The 19,716-nt window shown below is 60.2% G+C and overlaps 1 protein-coding gene across 2 annotated transcripts in view; it reads right to left on the bottom strand.

The window, feature by feature from the left end:
* Window positions 1-3,958: 3,958 nt before the first annotated feature.
* Window positions 3,959-19,716, bottom strand: part of SRRM3 (serine/arginine repetitive matrix 3) — a 28,968-nt gene continuing 13,210 nt past the window's right edge. Inside the window, exons 4-15 of one of the 2 annotated variants that reach the window (XM_055700928.1) lie at window positions 16,976-17,110; window positions 16,776-16,856; window positions 16,354-16,383; window positions 15,890-15,958; window positions 15,559-15,594; window positions 14,756-14,806; window positions 14,548-14,655; window positions 13,710-13,881; window positions 7,704-8,032; window positions 6,534-6,761; window positions 6,141-6,278; window positions 3,959-4,297 (exon numbers count right to left, since the gene is read on the bottom strand). In XM_055700928.1, coding sequence (XP_055556903.1) covers window positions 4,081-4,297; window positions 6,141-6,278; window positions 6,534-6,761; window positions 7,704-8,032; window positions 13,710-13,881; window positions 14,548-14,655; window positions 14,756-14,806; window positions 15,559-15,594; window positions 15,890-15,958; window positions 16,354-16,383; window positions 16,776-16,856; window positions 16,976-17,110 — 1,594 coding nt within the window. In that variant the 3' untranslated portion in view covers window positions 3,959-4,080. The remainder of the gene's footprint in view (window positions 4,298-6,140; window positions 6,279-6,533; window positions 6,762-7,703; window positions 8,033-13,709; window positions 13,882-14,547; window positions 14,656-14,755; window positions 14,807-15,558; window positions 15,595-15,889; window positions 15,959-16,353; window positions 16,384-16,775; window positions 16,857-16,975; window positions 17,111-19,716) is intronic. The other variant, XM_055700929.1, reaches the window with a different exon arrangement.

Below are 19,716 nucleotides of genomic sequence, written 5' to 3' on the forward strand. Positions count from 1 at the left end.
GGAGGTTGTGTCTGCTTGGGAGTGATGGATGGTCCTTGGAGCTGCTCCCAGCCTTGCCCCCGCCTGCCTGCCTTTGCTGCCCGTAAAACCATCCCAGGGATGCAGGGCAGCGTGGGGAGGGGGATGGGGCTCGGCCAGCACCTGCAGGGGGATGAGTCAGTGGAAGAGCCTGTGCACAGCCCTGTACCCGCTGCGTCACCCACCAGCCAGAAGCTTCTGGAGCCCCCCAGAACCCTGGCACCCCTGTGGCTTCAGGGTTCGACAGCACAGTGGGAAATCCCCAGCGCCAGGTTGGGGTGAGGCTGCTCCAGCCCCCTGGGGGGGACCCGTGGGGCTGATGGGGGCCAGTGGGACCAGTGTGGGTTGATGGGGGCCAATGAGACCAGGAGGGACTGATGGGGGCCAGTGGGACCAGGAGGAGTTGATAGAAGTTAGTGGGACCAGTGTGGGTTGATGGGGGCCAGTGGGACCAGGAGGGGCTGATGGAGGCCAGTGGAGGCAAATGGGGGCTGGTGGGGGCCAGTGGAGCTGATAGCGCTGATGGGACCAAGGGTGCTGGAGGGGGGCGGGGGGGGCAGCACCCTCTCAGGTTGGGGAGGGTGGCTCCTTCCCTTAGCCTGTTGCGCTGACGTCCAAACGCGCCTCCAGTGATGCCACTTGGCACCTGGGAAGGGATTCCCACTGGGGGCCAAGCTCCAGGCCCCCAGTCCCAGGGAAGGACTTGTTTTCCCAGCCCAGCAAGCCTGGCATCCCCGGGACCCAGTCACCTCTGCCCCATCCCCCCTTCCCCCCAGCCCTGTGGGGTGGGACCGGCCAGTTCTGGGGGGACAGAGGCACCGTGGTGGGATGTGCCTGCTGGGGCTGAGCTCTGGCTGCTGCACTTTGAAGAAGCCCGTGACCAGCACCAGGAGACAGGCAGTAGCTGAGACCTGACACACTCATGACATAGATGGGGATGCAGGGAGGAGGGGGGGGTGCTGCAGCAGAGGATTTTTGGGGTGTCCCAGTGCACCCACCGCCCCATCAACCCCTTTGTGTGGGGCAGAGCCCAGCAGTGCCTCTGAAGGGCTGGGGGAAAGGGCTGAAGGCAGCTGAGCCGTGTGGGGCTGGAGGTGCGGGGCCACATCCTGCGGGGCTGCCGCAGGCTGGAGGGGAGCCGGGGGGAGGAGGGGGGATGAGGCGCTGCAGGGACTGTGGGGGTGAGCGGGTGGGAGGGATGTGGGAAATGGGAGGGATGCAGAGAAGGATGCAGGGAGGGATGCAGAAAAATGGGAGGGATGCGGGAAATGGGAGGGATGCAGGGAGGGATGCAGAGAAGGATGCAGGGAAATGGGAGGGATTCAGGGAGGGGTGCTGGAGGGGTGCAGAGCAGGATGCAGGAAGGGATGCAGGGAAAAGGGAGGGATGCAGAGAAGGATGCAGGGAGGGATGCTGGGAGGGATGGGAGGGATGCAAGGTGGATGCTGGGAGGGCTGCAGGAGGCACGGGATGGATGGGAGAGTTGCAGACAAACGGGAGGGAATGCAGAGAAGGATGCAGGGAGTCAGGAGGGCTGCAAGGAGATGGGAAGGGTGCAAGTGGACACATCTGCCCCAGCAACGGGGCCTCCCCAGAGGGTTTCCCCCACCCCGTAGCAGGATGCTCTGGGGGATCAGACACAACTGGTGCCCAGCGCCGCTCTGCACAGAGCCAGAGGCTGATGCACCCCGGGGGGGGAGATCGAGCCCTGGGCAGCTGGCGAGGGAGAGCAGCAGGGTCCGTGGGCAGCTGGATAAGACCAAGCCTGCATGGATGGAGCCGGTCACCCCTGCCGTGCTGTCCCCTGTGAAGAAACTGCTCCGTGCCCAGCAGAGTCATTTACAATATATACTGTATATTTTATTATAATTGAACCAGCTCACTGAATCTACAGCTGTACTCACAACCCAGAAAAAAAGAGAGAGCGCACGCGCAAGAGGAAAATACTGAAGTATTTCTACAGAGTATTTGTTCCAGTTAGCTCCCTCCGCGGCAGGAGACAAGAGACTGTAAAAGAGGAAGACTGGAAATTTTCCCTGATGTGCTGGCTTGTCCGCGCCGGCGCTGCAGTTGGGTCTTGGGCTTTCAGGAGCCACAGGGGGCTGCAGGGCTGGGGGCTGCAGCCACTGGCAAAATACCCCACCACCACCACCAGTGGCTTGAATTCAGATGTTTTCAGAGGGGACACACCCCCACCCCCAACTCCCAGCAGGGTTTTGGGGCTCCTGTGGCCAGTCTGAGCTTCCCTGTGGGATAATGAGTGGGATGGGGACTACGGGGTGCCCGGAGCTGGAGAGGGGTGGGATGGTTTTCAGAGTGTGTGGCTCAGGAGTTTGTAGGGATGCTGGGACACTCATGCCCGTCATCTCCCCAGGTTCGGAGGGAGCAGGACCCTTCACCTCCTCCTCCTGCCACAGTTGCATCCAGAGCTGCTGCACTGCCCGGGGCTGGCACATGGGGACAAGCTGAGCCATGGAAAGCCACGAGTGTGTCCCTTCCTTACCTGGTCACTCCATTTCTAATGGCTCCACTTGTCTGGGCACCGCAGAGGGTGACCTGCAGCTTTGCCAGCGGAGCAGGGGGTGGGTGGGATACCCAGGGGTGGGCACCTGGCACGACCCAGCACCTGGAGATGTTTCTCCAAGGGCTGGTGAATCCTCAGCCAGTGGCTGAGCCTTGTTCCTCAACGTGCCGGCTTTGGGAGACGATGCTGGAGTGCCCCTCTGCTCACATCTCTGCCCTGCCAGGACCTCTGGTTCATCAGCCCGCCAGTTAACGAGGCTGTCGCATTACCAGCTGAGCTGGAGTCCAAAGGATCCCCCCCGATCCCGGCTGGCTGCAAACCAGCGGCAAGCGGGATGCCAAAGCCCGGCTTTTCATCCAGGGCAGCGGGTTAATCCGGGCAGCTGCCCTCCCACCCAGGGAGGCTCATCCCCATCGTCCTGCTCCAGCCGGCTGGAAAATCCGGGGCCTGCGGGGATTAAACACCAACGGCCCCGGGGGGCCAGGACTGTCCTCAGTGCTTGGGAAGGGATTTTTTTTCTTTTGTAAAATCAGCAACGTCCTGCAAAAGCAGGGCTGCCGGCAAAGCCCGGGACCCTCCTGCCTCTCTCTTTCAATAATTAAGTTTAAAAAGCCACCACGAGGCCCGGGAGCCAGAGGTGGCTGGGGGCTGCGAGCCCAAAGGTGGGGTACCACATGCCGAAGCCGGAGGATGCCTGGATGCAGCCCCAGGGGTGGAAAATCCCCAGCCCAGCCTTCATCCCCACAGCTCCCTCCTCCTGGGGGTGATGGCTCGGTCCTCCTAAAACTGAGATGGATGGATGGGTGCCAGGGCCGGCTCCTGAGCCAGGACAAGCTGTGTTATCCTGCAGGAGTGCCCCCCCCCCGGACCTCCCCACTCGGGAAGAGACTTGCGGGTGCTGCCAGCTTTTGTTCGTCCATGGCTCGGCGTGTGCTTGGGTCTAGGGGGGGGCGCAAAATGGTTGGTGGTGCCCCTGTCCCCCGGGACACCATGGGGAAACGGTGATGACTCTGCCAGGGGAAAGTGGGAGCTTGTGTCTAGCTGGCATCACACCCTCCAGCCAAGCCTGGACTGAAGAAGCCCCCTCCTGCCTGCCCCCCCCCCCCCCCCCCCCCCCAAGGACACATTTGTGCTAAAAATGTCAAACCAACCCAAAAAGCACAGGGGGTGTTCCTCGGGGGTCCCCAGCCACCCCCGCCTGCTCACCTCAAGGTCTCTGCTGAGCTATTTGTTCCCTCGCTCTGTGCTCGCCCACCCCACCCCACCCCAGCGCTGGCAGAAATAAGAAGATATCCTTCCCCTCCCCCACCCCGACCCCCCTAACCCCCCGGGCAGAGGGGGGGATCACCCCCTCCCAGGGCGATGCAAGGACCCATTTGCGTTTTAGGCCCCTGCTTTCCCCTGCTGCCAGGTCCATCCTTAGCAGCCCCCGGCTCTTTTCCACCTCCCCGGTGGTCCCCATCTCTGGGGGCACAGGTGGCATTGGCGGGGGGTGCACAGCCGGGATGGTGAGGGGCTGCGGCCGGGTGCTGGGGGGCTCAGAAGCCGGCACTCTCCGAGCTGCTGTGGCTGTTGTAGCTGGGGCTGCGGCTGGGGCTGCGGGAGCGGCTGGGGGGGCTGCGAGTCCGGCTGCGGCTGCGGCTGGTGCTGTAGCTGTCGTAGCTGCGGCTGCGGCTGCGGCTGTAGGAGTAGGTGCTCAGTGAGCTGGAGGACGAGGGGCTGGGGCGGTAGTAGGGGATGGGACGCTTGCGAGCGCTGCAAATGGAAAAGGGAAACTGAGTCAGGCCCCCGGCAGCAGCTCGGGGAGGGGATCGGCACTGGGACCCCCGGCACGGCTGAGCATCCCTGCAGGGTGGTCAGGCTCAGACTGGCTGCGGGGTGTCAGGATGCGGCCATCCAGCATCACTCCCCCCTCCATCCCCTTCCTCCTCCCCAGCCCCCCCGGGGTGTTAGTCCTGGATTAGGCAGCGGCGAGGGCAGAAAGTGAGCAGGTTAATGTGGCCTTTGTGTTTCCCAGACACCAAAGACTGAAAGCTGCTGAAAAAGAGACGTTCAGGATTAGCGAGAGGCGAGCTGTGGCCCGCTGGCGCCTGAGGATGAGGAGGGACGTGGGGAACAGGGGGGCAATGGGGATGAGGGGACATGGGGGGACATGGGGGCCAGTGACATCTGGAGCCGGTAACAGGAGCCGGCCTCCTGCCCCCTTCTCCCGGCCCGGTGTTAGTGGGACCAAGGAGAGACCCGGAGGCGGCTGGGGGCCGAGGGCATCCTATGGTATGAGGAGACACAGAAGAGGAAGAGGAGGAGGAAGAGGAGGAGGAGGAAGCGGAGAGGTTACCCTGGGAGCCAGGCTGGCGGCGATGCTCTCCAAGAGGGACCTTGGGATGAAATGGAAAAGGAGAAGTTGGTATCACTGAGGCAGGACCACACGGTGCTGGACCCTGGGGTGGTGGGGAGTGACAGGGACCAGGAACAGGGCAGGAGGGCAAGGAAAAGCCCTGGGGCTTCTGGCTGGGCTAAAGGGCAGGTGAGGGGGGCTAGGGGTGTCCCCCTGGCTGCCCCCTCCCCACAGCATCCTCCCAGCCTCACAGGCTCTGCTCCTCCTGAACCACAAACAGAGCTGGGTCTGCCATCCCCATCCGTCCCAAGGATGGGTGACAGGACTGGGGGGATGGTCCCTGCAGGGACCGTGGGCTGTGTCCTCCGGCCAAGCCCTGCGGCCTTCCTGGGGACGCCCCAGCAAATCCCAGCTCGGGGATGGAGCAGGAGGGATGCAAAACCAGTGGTACCCAGGCTGAAAAACCTTCATCTGGACTGGGAGCAGCTTTCCCAGCCTGTGTCCTTTAAGGGCATCCATCAGGGAGGGCTGTGGGGAGCTCGAATCCACCAGCTGAGCAGTATTTCTCCTGTCCTCCCTCCTTACAACTTCAATCCAGCCCAGGCAAAATAAAAACCCTCCCACAGCGAGGCAGAGCTGATTTCTGAAAATCCAGCCCCTCCACCCCACGGTCCCGATCTCCCAGCTGATAGCAGGAGAGACAAATAGGTCAGGAACGAGGTAATCTCAGCTCGCCACCAGTACCGCCGCCAGCGCTGCATGTTAACGAGGTACTATATATGCACACAGTGTTTCGTCTGGCACTAAATATTGCCTGTCTTACAGCCTGGGCTCCTGAGTCAATAGGATCTCAAGGAGGAGAAACCAGCTTTTGGAGGGCAGGGGAGAGACACGCTTGAGGCCATAGGTCTTGCAGGAATATGCGCATGCAGATTAAGGTGAATTCCTATTTGCATGTCTCGAAATGGGGAGACATCAGAAAGGTGTAATATTGGAGGCAGCCTGCTTATCCATCTGGCTGGGCCAGCTGATTCACCCAGCTGGTCGTCCTCAGGGTTATCGATCCATCCAGAGAGCTGTTCACCCATTTGGCTGTCCATCCACCCCTCCATCCATTCATCCATCTATCTGTCCGTCTATCCATCCGTCTGCCCACCCACCCACCCACCCACACGTCCTTCGGGGCTGGCTGGTGGCAGAGCTCAGCCCTGGGCCATGCCAGAGGCTGTGGTAGAGGCTTCACCGTGTGCCCAGACCCACCTGGTGATCCTCCTGGGCTCCATGAAGCTGGGGGAGTCACGTCTCCTCTTCCTGATGGGGGAGTAGCTCCTGGAGCGGCGCCGGGCGCGGGTGGGATCGGGGTCACCGTGACGTGTTCGGGGCTCGTTGTCCTTCTCTCTACACCACGAGGAGGATGAGGGGCATCAGGGGTGTGGGCTGGGATCCAGGTGGGATGCAGGGACAGCCCACCCCCAGCAGCTCCCCACAGGGGTGACACCCCACCTGGGGCTGGCGCTTCCAGTGCCACCAGGGCCAGCAATGGCCTGTAGCCCCCTCACTGAGCCCCGGGCTGGCTGGGTCCACCCTGAGCCAGGGATGCTTTCTGAGCCCGTTGCTGGTACCCCCCATGCCCAAGTCTCCCCGGGGGCTGACCTGCTGGCAGGTTTTTTTGGTGAGGGTGAGCGGGAGCGGCTGCGTCCTGCTCTTTTCTCCCGGGAGCGGGAGCGGGATTTGGAGAGGGAGCCGCTGGAGCTCCAGGAGCTGCTGCGCTGGCCAGGGCTGGGCGATGGGCTCTTCCGCCGCTCCGAGGCGTGCCGGGAGTGCTTGGCTGATGACTCCGAGCTGCTGTTGGGCCGGCCCCGGTGGTGCCTCTCCTTCACCCTGCGAAGGCAGACCCCAGCCGCTACTCGTATCTCTCCCGCTGTGGCCTGCAGGCTGTCCCCATGGGAGCCGGGGACCCCCAGTTCCCATGGGGGAGCAGCGGGAGCACCTACATGGCCCCAGCTTTTGGCTGGGCTGCACCCCTGATTATAAAGCATGGGGTGCTGGCTTGCTTGGGATCCTGCACCCTGTGGGATGCTGTAATGCCATGCAGCCATCCAGCCACTGCCCTTTGTGCTGGAACAATCCCTTGTGGGTATGACCTTTCCTGTGATGTGCTGGCATTGACCCACTGTGGCTCTTCCCTGTCCCTATCCCCACCCTCATCCTCATCCTCATCCCCATCCCCATCCTCATCCCTATCCCCATCCCTGTCCTCATCCCCATCCTCATCCTCATCCCCGTTGCCACCCATCCTTGTCCCCATCCCCATCACCATCCTCATCCGCATCCTCATCCCCATCCCCATCGCCACCCATCCTTGTCCCCATCCCCACCCCATCCCCATCCTCATCCCCAACCTCATCCTCATCTCCATCCCCATCCCCACCCCATCCCCATCCTCATCCCCAACCTCATCCTCATCTCCATCCCCATCTCCATCCCTGTCCCCATCCCCATCCCTCCCTCAATCTCCATCCCCATCCCCATCCTCATCCCCATTCCCATCCCTGTCCCCATCCTCTTCTTCATCCCCATCCCCATCCCTGTCACCATTCTCATCCCAGTCCCCATCCCTATCTCCATCCTCATCCCTGTCCCCATTCCCATCCCTGTCCCCATCCCTTGAGCATCCCAGCCCTGCCCTGGTCCCCAGCTTGGCCCCCAGAGCTCTGCCCAGACAGAACCGGGATGCCCGCATGGGGCTGCACCCCAAATACCAGAGAGCAGCTCCCATGTCCCGGCAGGAATAGCATGACCCCATCCCAGAGCCCCCCTTACTTCTTGGCATGGGCGCCGTGGTTCCTGTCGGGGCCGAGCGGTGGGTCGTAGGGGTGGGAGCCTGCCGAGCCCTCTGAGTCGCTGCTGTAGCCGGCAGGGCTGAGCGGCGGCGGCGGGGGGTCCCGGGGGGCCGGTGGCCGTCCCTTGCTCTGGCCGCGGTGGCGGGGCGGCGGCGAGGCGCTGCGGGAGCGATGCCGGTGGCCATGCTTGGCTCGCTCCGGTGTGGGCGACCGGGGGCTACGGACACCGTGTCGTCCCCCCCGGGCATGGGGGGATGGCGGCTCCGTCCTGCCATGAGCCCGTGGAGAGGGGGACGCCGAGGCCGGCCTCTGCCAAGGGGGGAGAGAGAGAGAGAAGGGAGGAAAGGCAGGGAGGGGAGGAAGAAGAGAAGAAAGAAGGAGAAAGGGGATTTTAATGGGGGGTGCCGGGCTGGGGGCGCGGTTCACAACGTCAACGCACATCGCATAAGGCAGGCTACACAGACGCTACTCTGCACCTTCCTCTCGCCCTCAACAACGTGGGTCATGCAAACCTCCGCATGCAAAACGCCAAAAAAAATAATTCAAATAAAATTTTTTTAAAACCCAAAGGAAGGGGTGGGATGGGAGAAAAAAAAAAAGAAAATAAAAAAAAAGAAAATCCAAGAAACCCCCAAGTCGTCAGGGAGGGAGAGCTCGAAGGGAAAGAAATACCCCCCACCCCCCAAAAAACACCTGGAGCGGGGATAAAGCAAACCCTGGTGCCCACCCACCCCAACCAAGAAAGGGGAAGGGAAAAGGGGGGTAAAACCCAAACGAAGGGAGGAAAACGGGGGGAGAAAAGAAAAGATGAGAGAAGGGAAGGTGGGGAGGTGGGGTAGAGTAAATCAGACTGAGCCGAGGGGAAGGGGTCGAACCAAAGAGGGCTGGAGGTGATGGGGGGTCTGCTCACACAGAGGCATGCACATATATAGAGAGATATATGTTCAGATATGTGTCGTTTCTATATAGTACGGCTTTCAGCTTAAAACAAATCAAGAAACGAGGAGGACGGCACAGAGCGACAATGGAGGGCAAGGCAGGGGGGCGGGGGGCCAGGGGCAAGAAGGCAAAAAGAAACCAAAAAAAAAAAAAAAGAAAGAAGAAAAAAACCATCCAAATCAAATCAAATCAAATTAAAAGAACAAAGCAAAACTTCACAAATGTCCTCGTTACTGAGATAAACGAATGTCTCTGAGCTCTTCCTGGGACACGCATTGAGCTGTTAGCTGTGACTCTGCAGGGAACTGCTAAGTTCTCATCAGCACTCAACACAGACTTTGCTTTCTGCTTCCTTTTTTTTTTTTTTTTTCCATTATATGCTTTTTTTTTTTTTTAAGTCCCTCTTGGTTAACATCCACTTACCAAAAAAGTGGCATTTCCTCCTTTAGTAGGTAAGGTATGAAGAGAAGGGAAAAGCGGGGCAATATAAGTGCATCATTAGATTCACAAAAATGCAAGAGAGAAAGAAAGAGCGAGAGGAGAGACAGAGACAGAGCCAGAGAGAGGAGAAATAAAACAAACCAACTCACTTCTCCTACGGGAAGGGGGGGGAATCCTGGGCCACCACCGCGGCCAAGCCCCGTGCCGGGCTCTTGAGGGGTTTTGCCCAGCCCCAGGATCCAGCACGCAGCAATTCCCACATCTCTGAGCTCCCCCCGAGCGCAGCCGCTGCCTGGGGGGGGGGGGGGGGGGCGGGATTCCCCATCTTTGCAACACCACCAGACCAAAAAGATGGGTGGAAACAGCTCCTGCACTGCCGGCCCCAACCGAGGCGGCAAACCCCAGCATGGGGGGCTTTGGGGGTCTCCTCCTCCCCAGCTGCAGCCCGGCTTAGGGTCCCTGAGCATCCCTGGAGGGGTCAATCCTGCGCGGGGTGGTGCTGAGCGCAGTCAAGGGTATCTAACAGGGTTCAGGAGATTGGAGTATAGCCAGGATTGTGTCACCGTGCCCGGGGCTGAGCTGGGGACAGGGACCCCAATTCCCCACTGGTCCCTTGTCCCAGACATGCCTGGTCAGTCAATCCTTAAGGACAAGGTTCTCTCCACCCACCCTGCCATGTCCTAAATGCCGCTTTTCTCCCCCAAAATGCTGGGTGGAAGCCTGGGGACCACTGCAAAGATGCTGCAGAAGGGAGATGAGGCCACCACGTCCCCCAGCATCCTAGGGTTGGGGGGGTCACACAAGCCACTCCGTGTCCTGCATCACCTCCCTGTCCCCACGAATAAGCCAACACCTCCAGCCGCAGGCCAGCAAGCTGGAGCCAAAATGTGGGGATTTGGGGGGGGGCTGTTTGGTTTGCTTGGTTGGGTTTTTTTCAAAAATCTTGTTGCTGTTGCAAAGGCCCCACAAACCACAAACTGCCCCGCAAGCGAGGGGACACGGACCCCATCCAAAGGGGTGCAGCAGCCCTGGGAGTGGGGATTCGGCTGAGCCCATGCCCAGCCCCGCATCTGGGCAGGGAAAAATAAAAGCAGAGAAGATGAAGATGAAGAGAAGGATGAAGAGAGAAAGAGAGAAGGGGTTCCTCTTTCCCAGGGCGGCGTTTCGGTGCTGGCTGGCCACGCCGTGGGCTGGGGCTGCAGGGCGAGGGGTTCCCACCTGAACCCTGGAGTGGGAGTGGAGGGGGTCTCCTGCCCGGGCGTGCGGGAAGGCAACGAAGGTAAAAGCATCCCAAATAAATCCAAATCGGCAAAAGGGAAAACGCACACTGGGGCTTGTGGGGATGGGGTGGCCAGGGCTGGGACACTGTCCCCTGCCCTTGGGGACCTGTCTCTCTCCACGGAGCGAGATTTCAACCTTTCCCCATTTCAGCCCCCCGATATTTTCCCTGGGTTGGGGTGGTTTATTCCGTCATGGCCCGAGGAGGGGCTAAACCCACACATCTCCCCCAGTTTCTCATTTCTTGCCCCATCCATCCACCCCAAAACCCCCTGTGCCCAGGACGTGCTGCGGCTCCCACCCCTGGGCTCTGGCTGCTGCCCTTATTCCTCACTAATTATATTTGCCTTCGTTACCCAGCCCCTAAGGGGGGACTCAAATGGAGTAGCCGTGCTCGGCCCCTGGATGGAAACGAACACAAATTCGGAGGGCTGAAAGACACAGAAATGCATTCTACCGACAGCACGAGGAGACGGGGAAGAGAAAAGGGGGGAAGAAAGAAAAAAATGTTACGTGGACAGGGCGAAAAATATAAATAAAGAACGTAAGAGAAGAGCATGGCTTTGCAGCTAACTGGGGAAAACCATACAAATAATAATAATAAAAAAAATTATATATAGCCACCAAAAAGAGACAAAATGAAAGAGAGACAGAGAAGGAGAGCGAGAAAGAAAGAGAAAGTCAGAAAGAAAGAGAAAATAACATTAAATCAAGCTACGGTGCTTTTCAACAGGCTCATCTGCAGAAGTGAACGTGCAGAGGTGGACAAAATACCTACCTTTGCAATTGGCAGTGACAGGAATGCGATAATAAAAAAAGAAAACAATAATCTCCACATTTGGAGGGCAGAATGGGAAAAAGACAAGGACTCTTTAGTACGGCGATCCAGACCCCTCGGCTAATCCCGTTTGCTTTGCTTAGAATATTTGAAATTATTTTTTAAATTGGTCTCATTAGCTTTTTGGTTTGGTTTGTTTTGTTTTGTTTTGTTTTGTTTTGTTTTAGCGGGGTGGCCGCAGGGGGTTTGCTGGCTGGTGTCTGTAACCCGGCTGCGTTTCAGTCTTTAAAAGTCGCTATATCACATGGCAAAGTCCCAGATAACATGCAGGGAAGGCGACGGATGGAGGTGGGACATGGCAAGGGTTGTTGGGTTGTGTTGGCCCAAAGAAAACTGGAGAGAAAGAGGGGCCGGAGGGTGCGTGTGGGTGAGGAGGAGGAGGAGAGACCCGGGAGGAAGGCTGGGGAAGGCAGCAGGGATGGATGGAGACGGGACTGGGTATTTAAAAGGGAAGGCAACACCATGCAGCACCCCAGGGCAGCCCTTCCTCCGGCGGCTCTGGGGGTGCTGGGGGGGCACGGCTGAGTCCAGAGTTTTGGGGGGGTCTGCAGGAGGCTGGAGGAGGGAAGGTACCAAGGATGCTCAGCACCCGTCCTGCCAGGATACAGGATGTGGATGCCCAGGTGTGGGATGGCCGCAGGGTGCTTTGCTCGGGGCGGGGGTGGATAACCCAGCACCCAACAGCCTCATCCTGCAACTGTGGAGGAAAACCAGCCCCGTGGCAGCAGGATCTGGCCACCAGTAGCCAATTCAAGGAGGCAAAGGGCAATTTGCTCCACGATATTGAAGCCAGCCCGCTACCTTTGAGGTGAAGAGCTGCTCGGTTCTCTTCCCTTTTAAATTCCTTGTTCAAAATATAGAAAATGAAATACAATGTTCAGCGGTCGTAAATATTTAGAAAACACATCTGCTTTTTTTTTTTTCTTCTCCACATTAACACACACAAAAGCAAAAAGTTCTAGAACAACATGACGACGACAAGGGTGGGAGAAAAATAAGAGAGATATATATCGTTTGCATTTCTGTACATCACAAGGGAAAAGAAAAGAAACCATGAGAAAGGAAACTAAAACAAGGGGAGGGAAAAAAGCACGTTTCATTGCCCTTCCCTCCCCCTCGTCCCTGCTTCTGCTGAGCAAGAAATGGAAGTGTATATTACCGTTTGGGTTTTTTTCAAATGGGAGGCTAAAGAAAAACACAGATGGGATTAAAAAGAAAAAAAAAATAAAAAATAGAAACCAGAGAGAAAGAAGAGAGAGAGAGAGAGAGAAAGAGAGAGAAAGTTGTCGGAGAGAAGTCCCGCTGGTGCCGGGGAGCCAAGGGAGCTCGGCGGCCTGGGCGATGCTGGGTGCTGGGGGTGGTGGGCAGGGGGAGAGCGGGTGAGCCGGGCGCCTGGGTGGGCACCCAAACCCCCTCCATGCCCCAGCTGAAACCACAGGAAAGAAGAAAGCAGAGAGGTGCCCCAAGAGGTGGGCAAGGTGCTGGGTGCTGCTGGGGGGTGCTGGGCTGGGGCTGGGGAGGCCGCAGGGGACATGAACATGGGGTGGGGGGCTCCTGGCCCCATTTTCCAGGGTCCCCCTGGCCCCACAGGTGTTGGGGTGTCAGCGTTGGGTGCTGCCAGCCTGGGAGCATCCCTGCAGAACCTCACCTATGGGAATAAAGTGTCCCGGGGTGAGCGGGGACCTGTGTGCCCCCCATTAGTGGGGTCCCCCAGCACGCTGCCTTTGTGCAGCCCTGCCTCCAGCCCCCCACTAGCCAAAGCAAGCTCCTCACCAGCCCAGCACTGATTAAACTGGGGCTGGCCCCCCAGATCCTGCCGGGTTAGGGCTTTGCCCCACTCAGTGCAGAAGCAGCCCCCACAGGCTTCATCAGGACCCCCGGGGAGCTGAAGCAGAGCTGGGGGGCACTTGGCTCCAAAGTCACCTGGCACGGGGAGCCTGAGTTCCTAAAATCTGAGCACCCAGCACCAAACCCCCTCCAAATCCTACCCTGGCCTAACGCCCATCCCCAGATCGGATGCGGGGGTCCTCAGTGCTGGTGCTGGCGCCTTGGCTCTGGGGAGTGGTGGGGCTAGTGGGGAAATAAGAATTTTCCAGCTTTACCCATTCCTTGGCTCTCTGGGCTCAATCCCCTCCCAGGGAGGTGCTGAGCCTGGTGGTGACCCTGGCAGGTGACACTGGCCTGCCAAGCCATCGTCCCTGGGGGGTGACATCCACAGAGTGATGCGTGGCTTTGGGGAAGGGGTTGGCTGCCCCGATACCTGCCCTGAGGTGATGGGCTGGCTCCTCCAGGGAGACTGCGCACCCAGCGGAAGGTCGATGGGTGCCGGGTGGGTACATCCTGCACCCCGCAGCTCCCCCGCGTGCCCTGGGCTGGGCGAGGGGGGAGCCGAGTGAGCAGGGAAGGAAGGGAGAGGAGAGCTGGGGTGGGGGGTCCTGCGGAGGGAGGAGGGGAGGGAAGAGAACGGTGATCCAAGAAAAGCCTACGTACATCCGAGGGCTCCGGCAGCGGGGCACCGTGGCTGTGGCGGCCGTTCTGGGCGCTGCCCTTGTGCCCGTTCTGGTGTGGCGAGGCCGAGCGGCGGGGCGAGGGGGAGGATGGGCTGCGGCTGGAGCGGGCGCTGCTGCCCTTGGGGCCGTCCTGCCGGCGCTTGGGGCTCAGCCTGCGGGGCACCGCACCGTCAGCCGCTGGCATCCCTCCTGCCCCGAGCCCAGCGCGCCATCGCCCTTCGCCTGGCTCCGGCAGAGCTGCCGGCTGCGTGCTGGGGCTGAGATGGTGGGGCAGGCTTTGCCAAAGCAAGAAACAAGGTGAAAATCGGTGTTTTGTGTTTTTTCGAGTTCAAAATTGAAACCCCCATCTGGGCACCGTGGTCCCAACACACACCCCCCTCAAGGTGCTGCAGCACCATCCCACTCCCCTCCATCACACCAAGGGTCCCCATCCCGGGGACACCTCTGCCATCTGCCTCCTTGCCCTCCATCCCGAAGGGTGCCCATCCCAGGGACACCTCTGCCACCTGCCTCCCTGCCCTCCATCCCGAAGGGTCCCCATCACAGGGACACCTCTGCCACCTGCCTCCCTGCCCTCCATCCCAAAGGGTCCCCATCACAGGGACCTCTCTGCCACCTGCCTCCCTGCCCTCCATCCCAAAGGGTCCCCATCACAGGGACACCTCTGCCACCTGCCTCCCTGCCCTCCATCACATGAGGGTCCCCATCACAGGGACCTCTCTGCCACCTGCCTCCCTGCCCTCTACCCCAGAAGCGATCCCGTCACAGAGGCTGGGGGGGCTGCTGGTGATGGGGCAGGGGTCCCGGGCTGCCCCTACCTGCTGGGGGATTTGGAGCCGCTGTCGTCGGAGGAGAGCGAGGCGCTGTGGGAGCTGCAGGAGCTGCGCCGGTGTGAGCGCCAAGCTGAGGACTCGCTGCGGGACCTGCTGAGAGGGAGGCCGGGGGGCCAAGGGGCAGGCTGAGCCGCTGTGGGGGGTACACAGGGGGACACAGCACCCCGCTCTCCCCACTGTCCCGGCCCCTCACCTCTTGCGCTCTTTGTTTTTCTCCTTCCGTTTGTTCTTGGGGCTTCGGGACCTGCGGGAAGAACCAAAAGCTGCAGAGACAGGAGCGGGGGCAGCACCCAGAGGGGCTTCCCTGGCCCCCCCAGAGCCACCGAGGCTGCGGGAGGAGTGATGGAGGGGACCTGCCCGGTCTGGAGTTGGGCTCCACCAAGCTTCAAGCTGCAGTGGGGATCCCAGCTGGCTTTGGGGGACTGAGGGGGCCACATGCTGGTTGGCAAGGCTGGCTAGGAGGGGGTGGTAGTGGCAAGGGGGAACCAGCTCTGCTCAGCATCCACAGGGCTCAGGCCCGTTGTCACCCCCCTGCTTGCTTTGCCCTGTGCCAGCCCACTCTGAGCCCCTCTGCCCACCCAGGCACCCTTTGCCTGTTTTTTAATTTTTCACCCTAAAATAACGGTGCCTGCAGAGGGCATCGGGGTTTGCCCTGACCACAGCTGCCCTGCATCACCTCTTCTCCCCTGGGGGACATTCAGGGCCGTGTGGGACCCTGCAGTCACCCAGAGTGGCCCAGTGCCACCTCCAAGGGTGGGGGATGCTCAGCGGTGTCTGGATGTGGGGTGAGGGGGACACTCACCAGGCGAGGGACAGGTGGACAGACGGCGGGTGATGACAGCCCACGTTCACCCCACACCGCGCCCGATGGGTCCATCCCCATGGGCAAAGGGGATGGGGACAGCGGGAGGGCAGGGGAGGGGGAACCCCCGATGGGGGAAGCTGGCAGCCAGCGCTGGTGGCAGCAGGGTGGCTCCCAGCAGCCGTCACTCTCACCTGTGTCTTCTCTTCTTCCGTGACCCCGACTCAGACCTGAGGGATGAAGAGGAGGCAGAGATGAAGGAGACACACTGAGCCAGGCAGCATGGAGTGAAGGCTGGGTGGCCTCAGGGGATGGGGACAAGGACAGGGGGGTGGCCCTGTGGTGGGCTACTGGATGGGCCAGGTGATAGCTGCTGTGGGGTGATGGTCCCATGAAAAGCCATCAGTACTCATCCCTGTCCATGCCTTCATCCCGCCCCAGCCCAAGGGCCTGGGCAGCCACCGACCAGCCCCGCTTTCCCCAGCCAGCCCCGTCATCCCCAAGGTGACATAGTGTCCATCCTACCTGTCACGTCTGTGTTTCTTTCCAGTCTTCTTTTTCTTTTCCTTGCGGATGGGTGAAGAGCTGTCACAGCTGGGGGAGGGGGGGAAAGTGGGTGCCCTTGAGGGAGGATCAAGGGACTCCCCAGCCCTCATGGCCCAGAGGAGTCCCATCCCACTGCCCCCCGCTTGCCCTGGACCACCCACGGGATGCAGGAACATCACATGGAAGTTATTTCCTCAGGGTATTTGGGGTGGGGGATAGAGAAGGGCTTTTGGCAGGGCTCTGGCTGCTTTTAGTGCCGGAGCGCCTGAATCCCACTGTGTCCCATTGCCACCTTGTGGGCCCCGTAGCCTCCAGCAGGAGGCTGGCCCAGTTCCCACTGGGATTTCAGAGGGGGACAGTGGATGGTGGAGGCCAGCCCATGCCCAGTGGCCTTGCACACCCAGCAGGGACCCTGCAGCTCACCCAGCCCAGCGGGCACTCACCTGCGCTCCGAGCCAGGTTTCCTCTTTTTGCTGCCATGGGGAAGGCAGAGAAGAAAGGGACATTAGGGACAGCATCCTGCCCAGGTGGCCACCACTAACCAGGGAGGGACCAGCAGGTAAACAGAGCCAGACCCTTCAGGCAGTCAAATCCTGCCTGGTGCTGTGCCCTGTGGCAGCTGGCTCCTTCCCAGCATGGACCAGGCAAGGTGCCACCAGTGCATGCAGCTGGGTGGGCTCGCGGTGCGTCCCACAGTGCTGTGCCTGCGTGCACGTGCGTGTGCGTGTTGCACCATCGATGCATGAGGATGCATTGCACCTCCAACGTGGGGGGACTTGCTCCACCAGAGCCTGGGGAAGGGCTGTGCTGGCAGGAGAGATGCCCTCCAGGAGAGGGGACAGCACAGGGACAGCTGGGGACTCACCGGCTCCGGCGGTGACCCGATTTCTTTTTCTTTTTCTTCTTGGGTGGAGGAGAGGTGGAGCTGCTTGAGCGTCTTTTCAGCCTGCGGGAAAAAGCAGACAGTGTTGGGGGAAAAAGGGAGGGCCCCTTGGCCTCTGTGTCCCCCAACGGGGACCCCCTGCACACCCACTCCTCAAAATCCCACTGTGGGTCTGGCTGGACCTGTACTCGCGGTGGCTGCTGTCCTCACGGTAGCACTCAGCCGAGCAGTCGCACTGCAGCAGGCAGCCCTCGCCATAGTCGGGGTACTCCACCGTGTACTCCTCCCCATCCATCCCGTGGTGGTTTTCTATCACGCTGCCAAAGGAGGAAGCACAGGATTAATTAGGGGCTCCCCACTCCCTATCTCCCACTGGACAGGCTGGGAGGAAACCCAGAGCAGCCCCAGTGCAGCTACAGGAGCTGGGGGACATCCCCTCTGCCACAACACCCCCAGGGGACCTTGGTCACATCCCTAGAGGTCCACATGCAGCAAAGACCCATGGTGGTGGTGTTCTTGGGGTCTTCCTGGGGCTTTTGTCCCTGCAGGAATCCCTGCTGGGCTGGCACAGGGACACCGCGGGGCTCAGGCCACCATCCCCCTGCAGGGTCCGGCTTTGGCATCATTTGGAGCCCCTTTGGGCATTGCCCAAGTGCTGGAGCTGAGCAGGAGGCTGGGGTCAGTCCAGGTAGACGGCAGGGCCAGATTAGGGTGAGAGGAGCCAGCAGGAGGGTCAGGGGATTCGGGCGATTATCCGCCTGCTGGCGGGAGCTGCCCAGGATGATCCGGGCTTTGAGGCCAGCACCCCTGTGTGCCGCTGGCTTGGCACCCTAGCTTCAGGCAGGTGATGGGTGATGTGCCCCCTGGGTCAGGTGTGAGAGGGTGGGTGACCATCAGGCCTGGAGCCATCAGGGACTCCTCTCTCTCCTGAGTGACTTCGTCAGCATTAATTTTTTCCTGCTGCCATGGAAACCAGTGGGAGGTTGCCACTGACTACCGGGGCTGCAGGCAGGGCTTGACAGAGGTCTGGCAGCTGGACCAGGCAGGCAGGAGGGACCCAGGAGTTCCTGCCCAGGCTCTCCCTGCCACCCCCCACCTCCCCAGCCCTCCTCTGCCATCAGCCCCAGAAGCAGCATCAAATCCTGCTGGGAGTTTGCTCTTGGGGAATGTAGGACATCTTGCCCTGGAGGGATATGGCCATATAGGTGCTCTGGAGGGAACTGTAGCAGATGGGTCCACACCTGGAGGATGCCCAGCATCACACCAGCCCAGGCGCTTGCTTCCTAAGGGAAATTTGCCCTCAGAAACTGGATGTGGGCTCCTCCGCCCTTCCCAGCCCACAGCTGTGCAGCCAGGGATGCTGGTGGAGAAGCGCAGCCCCCATGGCACCAGTCCCTTGGCAGCCCAGCCAGCACCTCCGGCTGAATGAAGGGATGCTCCCAGCCTCAGATGGCAGATCCGAGAGTAGCACGTGTTGGCGTTCCTGGCCACAGGCAGGCTCTGGGCTGTTTAACCCAATTAAAAAAGGTTTGGACCAAAACTACAAGCGAGGCAGCCTCCTCCTGATCATGGACAATCGCTCAAGCGGGTCTCGGACTCCCTTCTGCACCGCAGCCATGGTTTTCTGGGTCCTCTCCAAGTGATTCCCGCTTTGGCCATGCCCCAAGGGCAGGAACGGCCTTTCAACCACCCACCCGAGCGTGGGAAGGGGAGTAAAGAGGAAAAGAGAGGAGAGAGAGGGGATAATTCCCTGTTGGACTGTCTGCTCCGTGAGCGGGCAGTGCTCCATGCCAGAGCCTGCTGCCAGCATCTCACCCATTAGCTGTGCTCAGTGGCTCAAGACGGGCTTGTGCTGCCCCAATTATCCCTCCCTGCCCGGCACACTCTCACGTTTGTTTTCAGTCCCACCAGCCTGTCCATCAAGCAGTTACTCCTTGGGGAGCGGGCTGTATCGCCAGGCTGTGCACACATAGAGACAGGAGCTGGAGGAGCGCAGAGAGCAAGCCAGGGACTCAGGTGGTCACGGCTCTGCTCAGTGCCTCAGTTTCCCCTGGGGAGTATTGCAGATGATGCTGAGCTTTTCGCATTTGCTTTGAAATGAGACCAGCTGGTTCAGACTCATAGTCCCAGCAGCCAAAAACCCAGCTGTAAAAGTCCAGAGAGGTGCTGGAGCAGGACCGGCCCATGAGGTGCTTTGTTGAGTTCTCTCCCAGCCACTGCAAGGGCTGGGGCTCTTTATTTGAAGTTTAACTCCCTTGTCCAGCCTCTTCAACCAGCATAGCCCTTTTGCACCCAGGACATCCTTTGGTAGTGACTTCAGCAGCTCAGGTCCCCACTGCCTGAAGAGCCACCTCCTTTGGACCTGGCTCATGCCAGCCTCCTCCAAGCGCCTCAGGCTCGGCTCTGCTCTCCTCCGAGCAATCCTTTGCTTTGAGACGGCTCCTTCCAGCTCAGCACTATTATTTATAGCCCCTGGGCTAATCTTTAATGATTACCCTTTGTTTCGCAAATGCAAGCCCTCAAAGGTGACAGCTAGGGCTGCCTGGACAACCTTAAGGCACCTTTGGCTTCCCTACGGGCTCGTTAAGGTGCCAGCCCTAACGAGCCTGCCCCCGAAAGATGCCCTGGAGATGACTCATGCCCCCATGGGCAAAGGCCACTTGTTAACAAGTCAGGTTTGATGCTCTATGACCTGCGCAGGTTGGTTTTCCCTGTGGCTTGTTTTTTTCCTGCCTGGAGGAGGACCCTTTGTGCTGCCCCAGGGCCATGCGCCCCATCCCAGGCTGTGCACAGCCGAGTGTCCCTCCTGGAGCGGTGTCCCTCCCTGCCTGGGTGCTGGCAGAGCAATGGGAGGAAGGCTCTCCCCTCCCCGCCACGGCTTCCCTGCCTCCCCCCTTGCCCTGATTTCCTGACCCTAATGAAG

This window comes from Falco cherrug, chromosome 1, assembly GCF_023634085.1.
Source record: "Falco cherrug isolate bFalChe1 chromosome 1, bFalChe1.pri, whole genome shotgun sequence".
Taxonomy (NCBI): Eukaryota; Metazoa; Chordata; class Aves; order Falconiformes; family Falconidae; genus Falco; species Falco cherrug.